The 14564-nt window shown below is 42.5% G+C and overlaps 1 protein-coding gene across 3 annotated transcripts in view; it reads left to right on the top strand.

The window, feature by feature from the left end:
- The window catches only part of btbd8 (BTB domain containing 8), a 96905-nt gene that overhangs the window by 68137 nt on the left and 14204 nt on the right, over positions 1 to 14564 (top strand). For all 3 annotated transcript variants that reach the window (XM_085983345.1, XM_085983344.1, XM_085983346.1), the window contains exons 14-17: positions 7351 to 7412; positions 7725 to 8469; positions 9190 to 9268; positions 14312 to 14451. In XM_085983345.1, coding sequence (XP_085839471.1) covers positions 7351 to 7412; positions 7725 to 8469; positions 9190 to 9268; positions 14312 to 14451 — 1026 coding nt within the window. The remainder of the gene's footprint in view (positions 1 to 7350; positions 7413 to 7724; positions 8470 to 9189; positions 9269 to 14311; positions 14452 to 14564) is intronic.

The following is a 14564-nucleotide window of genomic DNA, read 5'->3' as shown; positions in this document are numbered from 1 at the left end:
AGATAGGGGAGGGGTGAGGCCATGGAGGGATTTGAAATCAAGGCGTTGCTTAACCAGGAGCCACTGTAGGTCAGCGAGCACTGGTGTGATGGGTGAACGGGACTTGGTGCGAGTTAGGACACATGCAGCCGAGTTTTGGATCTCCTCAAGTTTACATAGGGTAAAATGTGGGAGGGCCAGCCAGGAGTGCATTGGAATAGTCAAGTCTAGAGGTAACAAAGGCATGGATGAGGGTTTCAGCAGCGGATGAGCTGAAGCAACGGCGGAGTCGGGCGATGTTAGAGGTGGAAATAGGCGGTCTTAGTTCTGCTGCAGATATGTGGTTGGAAGCTTATTTCAGGGTCAAATATGACACCATGGTTGCGAACAGTGTGGTTCAGCCTCAGACTGATGTTGGGGAGAGGGATGGAGTCAGTGGCTAATGAACAGAGTTTGTGGCGGGGACCGAAAACAATGGCTTCAGTCTTCCCAATATTTAATTGGAGAAAATTTCTGCTCATCCAGAACTGGATGTCGGCCAAGTAGTCTGACAATTTAGAGACTGAAAGGGTCGGGCAAAGTGGTGGTGAGGTAGAGCTGGGTGTCGTCGGCGTACATGTGGAAACTGACGCTGTTTTTGGATGATGTCGCCAAGGGGCAACATGTAGATGAGAAATAGGAGGGGCCAAGGATAGATCCTTGGGGGACACCAGAGGTGACGATGCGGGAGCGGGAAGAGAATCCGTTGCAGATGATTCTCTGGCTACGATTAGATAGATAAGAATGGAACCAGGCGAGTGCAGTCCCACCCAGCTGGACGACGGTGGTGAGGCATTGGAGAAGGATGGAGTGGTGAACCGTGTCAAAGGTTGCAGACAAGTCAAGAAGGACTATTTCTCAACAGATACCAGACCAGCAACAGATAATGTTTTCAGTCACCTTGCTCCTATGAATCAATCGCAGTACTCCAAACTAATTCCATTGTTCAAGAGCAGATGAATATTGGTGACCAACGAGAAAGTGGCACAAGTATTCGGAATGGCTACGTGATAACTATTGGCCAATAAGCTGGCTGATAAAGAATAGGTGGCACTTTTGAATTTAATACTGATAAATAGGTGTCTGTGCATAAGTAACCTGTCCTGCTTTGTGTTTATTAAAAAAAAACCACTATTCAATTTATAGGTTTTGAGATCCCTCCGTTGTTTACTTCCTGTAACACTGGGTGCCATTCCTCCTGCAGATAACAATGTCACATGACCTGCTTCCAGGCCTCCACCGATGCTACTCTTTGGGCAAGAGCTGCACAACAGCGGCCCAGTCTGACTCTCCCTCTCCCTCTTTTCCTCCATTTGCTGGCTCCCCACAGTTGAAATCAGGAAATTGGTGGCGCGGAGGAGGAGAAAGAAGAGAGAGTTGGGTATGCGGAAACTCTGTCCCTTTACTCCAACATGCTGAACCACCACCCAAAACTCAACCCATCAGTTCTGGTTTTAAAGCATATTAACTTATAATTCCTGGGAGGAACACATTGTGGAATAATTACTGGGCCTATCTTTAGAAGGAATCCAAAATATCACCATGAAATAAAATTTGACGCTGACCATCTAAGAATGTAAGCATAATACTTGAGGACAATTTACCACTAGAAAATATGTAATTGGCCACTTTTCTGTCAGTATTATGTCTTTAGTGAATAAAGTGGAACAAATGTGCAGCTACTTTTTTGAAGCTAAGAGGATAAGTTTCTAAAAATTCAAAAATAGGATTTCAGCTCATTTAATAAATCTTCTGAATGTTTGATTAATGTATATAACTTCATTTTATGAGAGAGTTCCATTGTCGTAATGCACTTGTCAAGAAACTGAAGGCACTAATGGCCAGGGCGTGCTACAAGGCAGTAAAGCCATCGAGTTCAAATGACATCAAACACCACGAAAGAGAAGCTCGAGTGGTTTTCAGTTATTTGATCCCTAAAAGACATATTACGGGTTTGAACACAATCCCAGGGGTGGTTTAATTTTTAAAACAATATTTTATATTTATATTCCATCTTATCAAGTCAATCCTTCAAAACATTTCACACAATATATTACTTTTGGACTGCAGTAACTATTGTATTTTCTTGCTTTTTTTCCCAATCTTAGCATCCATATCACTTTTTTTTTCTTTTTTTAATTGCGGTCAGGTTTTGTATCTTATAACCGGGAAAGTGGGATGTTTTATAGTGGCCATACCAGAATTATAAGTGATCAACTGACAGAAAGAGAGGGTTTGAGGAAGGAATAATGCAGAGGTACAATAGTCCTATGTGTGTTATAACACAACTGCTACCTGCTTATAATGAATACTGTGATAATTTTCCATTGTTTAGCCCAGGGAGATTTATGAAACAGTAGAGAAGCTGGGATTGTGTTGCCCTTAAAGCAGCGAGGGTTATGGCGCCGTTTAATAGTGGTATTCAAAATTATGAAGAGTTTTGATAGCGTAGATAGGGAGAAACTGTTTCTATTGGCAGGAGGGTCGATAACCAGAGGACACAGATTTACGATAATTGGCAAAAGAACCGGGGGAGAGATGAGGAGAATTTTTTTTCCCCACAGCTAGTTATGATCTGGAATGCACTACCTGAAAGGGTGGCGGAGGCAGATTCAGTAGCAATGTTCAAAGGGGAATTGGACATATACTTGAAAAGGAAAAAGTTGCAGAATCATGGGGAAAGAGCAGAGGCGTGGATAGCACTTTCAAAGAGTGGACTGAATAGCCTCCTTCTGTGCTATAAAACTCTATGAAACACTGGCCCTTACATTGAGGAAGGTTTTGACAGGCTGGAAACTATTCAGAGGTGACCCAACTGTACCTGGCATCTACAGGTTCATTTAGTCTGATTTTCAATAGTCGTAATAATTTAGAGCAAAATTAATCTGATCTTTGTAGTCATATTAATTGAGAGCAAAATGGAAAAAGTATCAAAATAATCTAATAAACAATCACCGACATGGATTTAGATGTGGAAAATTTTGCCTGACTCTCTCTTTTGAGGTGACATCCCAAATTGACTGTGGGGGTTGGTGGGGGGCATATAAGGTAGTGTAGCTTGACTTCCAAAAGGCTTCTGATAAATGTACCACGAGACACACTTTTTTTATACGTCAAATTAAATTGCGAGAGTAGGTCAAGGGGCCACAGGTTCAAAGTAGTAAAAGGCATATTTAGAATTGATGCAGGAAATTCCTCACATGAAGAGTGATTAACACATGGAAAGGGCTCCTGGAAAGAGTATTGGAGGCAACAGCCCTGTAATCACTCAAGAACCAATTCGTTGCTACATTGTGACATTAGGCTCTTTCTGGCTGGATGAACTAAGATACTACAAATGGCCTTCCTCATCTGTAATGATCCTGTGATAAGCTATGGTCTGTAGTTGATTAGTAACTGGCTAAAGGGAAGAAAGCAAAGGAAGAAAGATGGCTAAGTTGCACTGCAGAAAGTATTGACTGGAGTGTCCAAGGGTCCCTACTGTTACTACTACTGTTCCTAGAATACATAAGTGACCTGCAATCACGGTCCCAATACAAAATAGTTTACATTTGTAGATAACACCAAGCTGTGAACGCTGAGGAAGCAGCTAAGATTTTACAAAAAGCTCACCAGGGTTTGCACCTGAGCTGATCAGTGGCAAAGGCCAATTCTGACAACCGCAAGGTACTGTGCTTTGGAAGAAAAACAGATGATGTATGTACTCGATGAGTGGGATGCAACTTGACGAGGGGGAATGTTAAAAGACCTAGGGGGTCTTTGACTCCTTACTCATCATACCTTAACCGTGTGAGGTGGCAATAAACAAAGCAAGACAGATGCTAGGTTATATTGCCAAATCAGTTGAATTCAACGCCTTGGAGGTCATACTAAAACTGTGAGAAGTCACACAACACCCGGTTATAGTCCAACAGCTTTATTTGACATCACAAGCTTTCGGAGCGCTGCTCCTTCGTCCGGTGAAGTGAAGAGATGCATATAGGCACAGCATATATAGTCAGACTATATATGCTGTGCCCATATGCATCTCTTCACTTCACCTGATGAAGGAGCAGCGCTCCAAAAGCTTGTGATTTCAAATAAAGCTGTTGGACTATAACCTGGTGTTGTAACTTCTCACATTTGTCCACCCCGGTCCAACACCGGCGTCTCCACATCATGAATACTAAAACTGTGCAGTGCTCTGGTCAGGTTGCAACTCGAGTGCTTTTTTGCTGCCACCTAAAGGCCGATCTCTGGTGTTAAGAGTTTTAGGGAATTCTGATAGGATAACGACAGTAAACAGGCAAACCGAAACAATACTTTCAGATATATCAGAGTAGCGAGACACTGGTACAGACAGGGCTGTGAGATTAAAGTACTACTTTACACAAAGGGCAGTCAACATGTGGAATAGGTTGCCCAGGAAGAGTGGTTGAAACCAGGAGATTGGTTTAAGGGGCAGATGGCAGAGTTGGTATTCCGGAGAAAATTCGATGAAATGGGCTGAAGGGCCTTCATCCAAACTGATCTTGTGACGAGGAGCAGTGGCTTATAACCTCCCATGAGTGGAAATCAGCGACTCCAGTCACAAAGCAGTAATCTATCTGCATGTTGACTGTGAACATCTCTCAGTTGCACTTTTTAAAGGCATGAGGAAGCAGCCTGTCCCTGAATCGCAGCCTCTTTTGTGACATATGCAGACTATTTCAGGCTATGCTGAAAACCTGGTGAAGCAGAGAATTTGCATGCTGTGTCTGGAAGCTTTTCAGATCAATGTTGGGAATCTAGCAATATCAGGTTCACTGGACAATCATCTGCTTCCTGATGTGAGATACTGTTCTGGCAACCAAGATTTCATTATTAAAAGGGACTCGCTCAGTGCACAAATCCAAGACTCAAACAAATGGTGGGAAAGCAGTTGAAAACAATTATTTCTTACAGTAATAGCTATGTCTGTATTTGTTTCTTTGAAGGATTGCAGGAAAATTATAATGTATGGTATGAATATTGTTGTTAGGCTATGTTTATAAATAAAACAAAATACTGTTAACTGCTTAGTTTTACAGTAGACAACTAACAAAGCCAGTGGACAGAGAAATGCGGGGGCTGTCCTACAATATATGCACCATGATTAGTTTTCCAATCATGGCGTTCAATCCCAATTATATTAAAGGCAGATGACAGCACATTTCCGATCAGTGTTCCAACATGTACTGCAGGAATCCTGTATCCCCATGAAAACTAAACCTAACACCCATAGAAGGGGTTCAGATGGCACAAACCCACTAATTGTCTATCTCATTAAATTGGGTAAATTCTTCATATGGATTCATACTATTTTATCATTTCCCCTTGGGTTCTGCATTAGTTTCTGACTGCTAATAGGTTAATCTACCTACATTATTTAGTGATCTTAGCATCCCAGTTGCTCTGTTGGTCTTTAATGGCTCCATCAACTAGAGTTCTTTGATATCAGATGGGCATCCCAAAAAAGAAAGAAAGACTTGCATTTATTTAGCACCTCTCATGACCACCGGATGTCTCAAAGCACTTTACAGCCAATGAAGTACTTTTGAAGTGGAGTCACTGTTGTAATGTGGGAAATCCCATCCTAATTGTTGCACAAATAACAACTGAAGACTTCACTGGTTCTCTGTAGCATTGCCTGGTCTGATTTACATAATTGTGGTGGGGGAGGAGTTGTCAGGCTGATTGTGTTGATGATTAATGTATTTGTTCAATTAAATAACCTCATTGATAAGTAGAGGGCTACGTGATTTGAATGAACAGTCGGCATTGGGTGGCCCAAGAGCACCACAACTGCAGCTTTGTAGATTGAAGCGTTAAACTCTTGTTAAATTAGACCAATTTCCTATTCCTACAAATGAATAAATAATCGAGCCGTCTTTTGTGTCCACTAGTCCTATCACCATCTCGTCTCGTTTTGAATACCTCTTAATGTCTCTTCACTTCTCTTTTGTTCTCTCCCAGCCTGGCCTTTTAATCTATTTCATTTCCTGTGCTTTTCCAGTCTTGACAAAGGGTTTCGACCTGAAACGTTGACTCTGTTTTCTCTCCACGGATGTTGCCTGGCCTGCTGAGTTTTTCCAGCAGTTTCTGTTATTTTAAATGAATAAATACATTGCCTTGATCCCCACACTCCGTCTAACAGCCTGGAGATCTGTTGTGGCTCCATTCTGAGTGGGACAAAAAGCATCATAGGAATTGCTAGATTGGAAAAAAAGACCCAAGGAACATCTAGGAGGAGTAAGCAGAACAAAAGTGTGGATAAAATATATATATGTATGTATGTAATGATCTGAAATTGTTGAATTCTATGTTGAGTCCAGAAGGAACATCTTGTTCGCCTTCCACCGTCCTGGTAGTCACATGATACAATGATAATGGAGTTGTTGGCTAATCATAGCAATCAATTGCTATCAATCAGTCTACCACAGACCCAGCCAGACATGATGTGAGGAAAACTCCCAGTGGTGGAGAGCTTTGGGGACCAGAGGTCCAAAGTCACCAGTTCCTCCCAAGCAAACTGCACTTACCACCTGTCCTGTCTCAAAATACTCGTATACTGTATCCCAAAATGTTATCTTTGCACTGAGTCTTAATTCTGTTGCCAAATTTGATGGATGGATTGCTATACTCTCTTCTCCCCATCAGTGACTTGGCAATCCAGCCCAGACTGAGACACGCCTGAGGGCATGTGTTAGTGTGCGTAGATTGCCAGAAGTTTGTTGCTCCCTCCACGTCTTTAGGAGGAGATTTCCAGCTGAGTGAACAGTCTAAAGCACGTTCATTTCCCCCTCCCTCCTGGTGGTGCAGACATCATCACACTTGTAAATATTGACAGACTTCCTGTAAATCCAGAGTGAATTTCTTTTCTCTTGAGCAAAAGCAAGCAATTGAAAGAGAGCCCTTTGTGTAATGATTTAACCTTTTACTGCTGCTTTTCAGCCATCTGACAAAGTATTTAAATCCACTTTAGAAGCCTTAAAGTCTGAGTATTCTGTTACCAGTGCCAATTGTTATGCACAGGAGGATAAGATACTGGACCTTTTATTTAAATTCTAGAAAGCTGTAGATTCATACTATTAGACTTGCTTTTGTTCTGATTCTACAAAGTCATTTTATATATAATTTAATAATTTGTATATAGATAGAAACAGCAGTAGATCATTCAGCCCATTGAATCTTCTGCTATGATGTTAGCCAAGCCAAGTTTTGCATAGAAGTGAGTTTTGTTCAGCGACGTCAAGGATGTTGGTGCTGGGAGTAGAACATTTTCATATTTTGGCTTTTGAGTATATGGCTAACTAAAGTGTATCATCGTTTCAGCTGCTCTGGACAAAGGTGATGATCGAAAACTTGGCAAAAGACCAACCTTGACTAGTTCGCAGGTAAGATGATGTCTACGTAATGATGTAATTCATTATCAACAAAGCCTCTGTTATTTTCTTGTATATATTTGGATATGCAATCTCTGAACTGGACCTGACATTAATATACCATCTTATATTTCCAAATTACAAGTATATGCAAGATTAATTTAGAACTGTAGCTGTGATTCCAAAATTGTAAATTCTTAACTTACATAATTAAGTGAATATAATTTTTTCACTACTTTTGAAAAATTAATTTTGTAGTATCACTTTGCAAATACATTCTTGTTCGCGGGGCTGGCTATGCTTTAACTCTGCATCTCCTCGCAGCAAAAAAAACGTCCTCTGAATAATTCTCCTACATCTGATGTGGCGGAGCAAGTCAGCAGAAAGGGGAAGCGGCCGTCAACCAATACAACCCTATCTAAAGGTCCCCTGCCTGCTGTTTCAAAAATGAAGTCTGAAGGATTGGGAGCATCGGTGCATACGGCAAATGGACGACTGTCAGCTAGTGCTTCGAGGAAAGAGGAAGCAAAAGGAAAGGACATTAAAAAAGCAAATGACAAAGCTCCAAAAGGTGGGAAAGCCAATGAAAAAAGCACCTCCACAAAGACCAACACTCCTGCAAAATCTAGACTGGAGGCCAAGACAAAAGGCGAGAGCGTGGTCAGTAAAGCGAAAGGGCGCTCTGACAGTTTGTCTGGTTCTACAGCGGGCAGCAAAGGGGCCAGTGGGCAGGATGGAAAATCAAACGCAGGCGCCCGACCCAAAGTATCTCTCAGTTCTTCCGGTCTGCAAGCCAAGTCAGGAAAACCGGTGAAGAAAACCGTTCAATCTCAGGCAGAATTATCGCCGGCAGAGAAAAATGGGAACAAGTGTAACTCTGACCAGCTGGAGTTTTCAAGCAAGGGCGCTAGTGTGGGCACAAGTGGACGTAGCAGTGGATTACAAGAGGGGGATGCCGTGAGTGAAAGAAACAATCGTGGCAAGAAAATGGCATCTGTCAATAGTCCTGTTGAAAGTGCTGCACAGGAGACTGCAAAGAGCTCCGTTAGCCAGAAGGTTTACACTGCAGGTTTGTTGTTTGTACAGTTAATCGTCATTACTTCCAGCCTCCTATTTCTCTCTTTTTTCCACGATGTGTACTGCCAGGCTTTAGCAAGATGGTGAGAATGTCCCGAGCTGTGAACTGCACCATAGCTGCCACAATGCTGTCTGCATCCAGTGAAAAGTACTTATGCAAGGCATGCTTGGTCCACTGCTTTGCTTTATTTTGATTGTTTCCTCCTCCCACACCGTCTTTCACTTTTAATAGTATGCTCGGTCCATTATCCAGAGCGCTAAATCTCAAATTAAGCCGATTTAAGTGAGTGATGAGGTTTTAACTTCAGTTCCTCAGTAAGGAGTCCAAGGCCACCACCTTTTTTAAAAAAAAAAAAAAAAAAAAAATTAAATCCATTTTCAAGGGCTGAAATAAAAGAGCTATTTAAAGTAATTGCAGCTTTGCAATTTTAAACCTCTGCAACCCCTCGCGATGCAGGTCATCGCCCAACTAGGTTAGCCAGTGAGATTCTCTCTCACTCCCCTCCCCTCCTGTGCGCACATACATGCACACGCTTACTTTCTCCATCTGCCTTCACAAAGATGCATGCTAGTTAACCTGAAGATCAGCACCAGTGTTCTCCATTTCAGTGGCCTGCTCTTCTAGTTTGATGTCTGTTGTTGAAGAGGTGAAAATAAGTTTGGTAACTTGCACGCTTAAATATAACTCTCTTTTTCATTTACTACTTTGCAGTTAGTAGGCCAGCAAGCGTCATGAAAGCAACAAAGACGCCTTCTGCATCAGTGAAAACCAATAGACCTGTTTCTAATAGGTGAGCAATGGCTTTTCATGTGTGGATGTAAATCACTACATAGCATTTCTTTCCTTCCCCTCTCTCTCTCCCTCACTGCATTGACGGGAGTTTTGAAATACGTTCAAAAGTTGCTGCTGTGAGGAATGTTGCATTAGTTAATAGTATTGCAATTTTAGGAATCAAAACACTTGGAGTCATAGACTGTTACATCACAGAAGCAGGCCATCAAATCTGCATTGGTCTACCATACCTGAACGCCATGGTAAAGTCGAAATACACGTATCTCAAATGATTACAGCACACCAGAACTTTAGATGTATAGATTAAAAATGAAAATTATTCAGTGCACGACCTGATCGCTGTAAATTATAAAATACCTTTTATTAAGCCACATTCAGATATGTAAACTGAATCTGATTTGTTGTAGTTATGGCGCCCTCTGCTGGATTGCTGTAATTCATTTGATTAGGATTTAGATAACTTGTGAACAGCGGCTCGGGTTTTTTGCGGCAGAAGGAGCAGTGAGGTTATCGGCGCTCGCCGTTGCTAAAGTGTAAATCGGACGGCAACTTCTGGTGACCGCACGTGCTCCGTTAAATGCGGAAATCAGGAATTTGCTGTCCAAGTTGCCCTGCTCCTCCAGAAGCTTCGCTGTAAAAGTATCTCGCCGAGAGACTCTGCATTGAGACACACGAAAGGTCTGAAGTTGCAGTACTTATGTGATAGTTACCCGCTAAACTTGCCAGAAAAAGTTAGGGCTTGTCCATTCCAGTGTAAGTACATTTTTAACAGCGTGGTAAGTCTTAATTACTGCCAAACAACCTCTGGCACTGAAAATTAACTTTTACAAGTGTGGAGTCTCATTCCTTTAGATTTTAATTATTGTTGGAGATTAAAACAAAATTAAATGGATGTTCCTGATGGCGGGGGAGTCCAGAACCAGGGGTCACAGTCTCAGGATAAGGAGTAAGCTATTTAGGACTGAGATGAGGAATTTCTTCACCCAGAGAGTGGTGAACCTGTGGAATTCTCTACCACAGAAGGCAGTTGAGGCCAATTCATTAAATATATTCAAGAAGGAGTTGGATATATTTCTTAAGGCTAAGGGGATCAAGGGGTATGGGGAGAAAGCCGGGACAGGGTACTGAATTTGGATGATCAGCCATGATCTCATTGAATGGCGGAGCAGGCTCGAGGGGCCGAATGGCCTACTCCTGCTCCTGTCTTCTATGTTTCTATGTTAAATCTAATTTTTTAAAAACTTTTTCTTTGTTTCTCATCTCTCTATCTCTTAATCCCATCTTTATTTTCCTCCTTGTTTTGCTTTCTGTACATGATTTGGCACCGAATTAACTATTCTAACTTGCCCTTCCTGGTTCAGACACTGCGTGCCTCAGTAAGAATTCTTCAATCTGATTGGTTAAGAAGATGCACAGTTGCTTGCCCTGTTCACACAGGTCGAAGATCCCCCGTAGAGGGCGCTGTGCCAAAATGGCTTTCCAATTCATTCACCGCTGACCGCAAAATCTGGATCAATCTCTCATGAATGACCAATTTCATTTTGATAATGGTAGAAATGCTTGCTTTAAAAAATAAAAAAAAAATCTGATTAAATCTCATAAATGACATCTGAGCGAAACTAATTTGGCTAAACTGAATAGGTGGGGACTCCATACTCAACACCGCTGATGTTCTTCGTTTATAGCAGTCCTTTATCAAAATACGCAGTAGTAAATGGTTTTAAATTTGAAATTCTATGGCAGGGAATTTTTACTCGGCAGCAACAATGAATTCCCAACACTTCTCCCACCCTTACAGCACTGAACTGAACATGTGTCTCAGGAATTTGATTATTTTGCAAGGTGACAACTTGCATTAATATAAATGCCTTTAATGTAGAAAAAATTCCCACGGTACTACAGAGATATAGACAAAAATGGACACCGAATCAAAGAAAGAGATGTTAGGACGGGTGACCAAAAGCTTGGTCAAAGAGGTGGGTTTTAAGCAGGGTCTTGAACGAGGAGTGGGAGGTGGTAGAGGCAGAATGATTTAGGGAGGGAATTCCAGAGTCTTGTGCCTAGATGATGGAAGGCATGGACCCCAATTGTGGGGTGAAGGGATTAGGGATATATCAGAGGAACAGAAATGGGGAAGGTGTAGGGCCGGGAGAGATTAGCGAAATAGGTAGGGTTGAGGCCGTGAAAGGATTCAATCACAAATTTGAGAATTTTAAATTGGAGATGCAGAGGGACTTGGGGGTATGTCAGTGAGGACAGGGGTGATGCGTGAGCAGGACTTGGTGCAGTATAGGATACAGGCAGCAGAGTTTTGAATGAGCTAAAGTTTGGGGGATGGGAGACTGAGCAGGAGAACATGAATCTGGAGTTGACAGAGACGTGCATGAGTGTGTCAGCGACAGATGGGCAGTGTTATGGAGGTGGAATTAGGTGATGTTTGTTTGTGTTGGAGAGGATATGGGGTTGAATAAGAGCCAGCCAACATTGCAAACAGTCTGCTTCAGCCTGAGACGATAGCTGGGAAAGGGGTCGGAATCGGTATCAAGGGCACGGAGTTTGTTGCGGAGCCGTAAACTATGGGTTTGGTCTTCCTGTTGTTTAATTGGAGGAAATGGAGGCTCCTTCAGGACTGGATGTTGAATGAGCAGTCTGACAACACATGGGAGGGAGAGTGAGAGAGAAATGTTGCAGAGGGTGTCATCAGCGTACATGGGGAAGTTGGCCTCCAATTCTGTGGATGGTGTTGCCAAGGGATAGGTTGTAGTCAGGAACAGATCCTGTAGAGTAATTGGTATGGGGGCAGGAGGAGAAGCTGTTGCTGGAGATGCTCTGACTACAATTGGGTAGGCAAGAGTAGAACCGAGTGAGCGCAGTCCCATTGCGCTGGACAACAGAGGAGATACGTTGGAGGAAGATGCTGTGGCTGACCTCGTCAAAGGCTGCAGAGAGATAGAGGAGGATGTGGGGGGATAGTGCACCATGGCCACAGTCACAGAGGATGTCATTTGTGACTTTGATTAGAGCTGATTCAGTGCTGTGCGGGGAGAGAACCTGATTGGAGGGATTCAAACATGAAGCTTCATGAACTATAATAATTTGAAGTGTGCCACACACGGGAGATTACATTCAGGACATAAAACACAGTTGGCTAAATTATTTTGTTCAAATATTAGCTGCCACCATTTTAAGAGAAAAAGTCTGCAGGGTTCAGGGAGTGACGAGCAGCATATTATAAATAGTATTGTGGAGTAGCATATTGAAGCTGCAATGCACTGTTCTTTTAGAATAGTGAATGTAGACATGGACACCTGATTTTCCCTCTTTCCTCTCTTTTTCTCCCCGCCCCCCCCCCCCCACCAACAAGGTAAGTTCCTAATCTTAAATGTGGTGCCGGGGAAAGAGCCAAGTGGAGGCTAGGCAGAGCCCCCGGGGGGGCAGGTGGGAGGAAACAATGATGAGTGAGGGGTGGAAAACAGTCTTGGTGTTGCCGCATTCATCTCTTTCCGTGTACCTACCTCTGTGAAGGGGGCCTCTGTTCTCGCAGCAGTTTTCTAGTCTCTGGTTCCTTTTCTACTTCTATTTTCCTGCCTCTGCTATTTAAAATTCTGCCTTCCTGCCACTCCCTGTAGTACCATTGATGACGAGCCCCAGATGTACTTGGCATCACTCTGGATGCCAGAATAGGCACCTCCACTTGTGCAGTAAAGGGTAGTACTTGTACAAGGGAGCGTGCAGAGTTTGGCACAGCAGGCAAGAGCGATGTATAAGATTTCATGGCTGTCTCTGTCGGTGGTGTTGGATGAATCTGTCGTGATTCTCCAAGATGCTCTGCATTACCTGAGTAACTGCCATTTAGAAGTGTTTCCTTTGGCAAATTCATGGTACCTGTTTGGGATTCCAGAAACAATATTGCATTCATTTGGGAGCACTATCCCAGAGAGAGAGAGAGAGAGAGAGAGAGAGAGAGAGGAGACTCTCATAAATGACAGTAGGGTTAGTAGGTCTGCCAGGTACTAATACAAGTAGATGCCGTAGACTAACTTCCTCCTGAAAGGAGTTTTGAATTCTTGTTCATATATAACAAAAATAGGTGCAGCTTCCCCACTGGCTCAAAGGAACTGCACCACATGATGTAGCCTTGACTTAAAATGGACCAAGGGTGGTAGATTCAGTGTGCGGCCAGTGTTGAGTTAGCTGATTTCAACACGTGTTATGGTGATGCCGCACTTGTCCTTTGTTTCCCTGGGTGAGGGAAACAATCAGCCACTGTTTTTTGTTCTGCTCTCTATCCAATTGCCCCTGTGGAAAATGGATGGATGGATGTCCGGTGAAAACTGGATCAGCCTCCGCTGTGATGCTCTGTGCTTGCTCATTATGGCCATTAGTGAGTGTAAGGTAGTAAAAGGCTTCTGCTGCCATGGAATTGTATGCCAGCAGTTGCCTTTTGCAGGTACAAAAAGGAGAGAAAATAGGCACAGAAACAACTATTAGTTGATTTTGAGAGCACGATTCTTAACCATGCTGCAGTGGCTCTAATTTAAAAGAAATCTATAAACGATGAAATTGAAATGTAAATTCTAATATGAATTGTCAGGTTTAACTCACGAGCAAACCTTTGAACTCTTCAGAATTTATTTTTGCAAGATTGCGACAAACTTTTATAATTCACACATTACTGTCATTGATTTGATTGGGTTGCGTATTCCCAGTCCGTATTGTTGGTTTGGCCTCGGGAAAAACATGGTTGTTGACAAAGTATTTACAGCACGGAAACGGGCCATTCAGCCCAACAGGTCCGTGCCAGTTTATATAACCTTTAACTGTTCTTTAAATCTGTTTAGGGCCCAAAGGTAGTCTTAATGATGAATCAAATTGATTTGCAATGGCAAATGCAACATTAGTTGAAGCTTTGCCAAGGTGGGAGGTTATATGCATTTGATTGTGATCGATTGCTGCTTTTATAGCTAATGCTGTTTCACAGACGTAAAACTGAATATGGAATTACTGACTTTTGGTGTGTGTGTGTGTGTCTCTCTGGTAGTGTGCCAAACAAACAGAAGGCACAAAGTCGAGATGAAGGGCTGCCGCAGGCTGATGTGAAGAAAACCTGGAATAGCAGCAGTAACTCATCAGTTCATCCAAGAACAAAGAGTGCATCTGGGGCAGCAGTCAAAGCTAAAGGTACGACTAAAAGCCCATTGTTTTTTTCACTTTTGCATATGATGGACATTATAAAATAAGCAAGCTGCAAGTAGCAATTTCAAAATCTACTTCACAAAATGTTGTTATTTATT

The sequence above is a fragment of the Somniosus microcephalus genome, chromosome 3, assembly GCF_052327205.1.
Source record: "Somniosus microcephalus isolate GS21.2 chromosome 3, FLI_Smic_1.0, whole genome shotgun sequence".
NCBI classification, from domain to species: domain Eukaryota; kingdom Metazoa; phylum Chordata; class Chondrichthyes; order Squaliformes; family Somniosidae; genus Somniosus; species Somniosus microcephalus.
The sequence above is the reverse complement of the archived record's forward strand: the minus strand, read 5'-3'. Positions and strand labels throughout refer to the sequence as shown.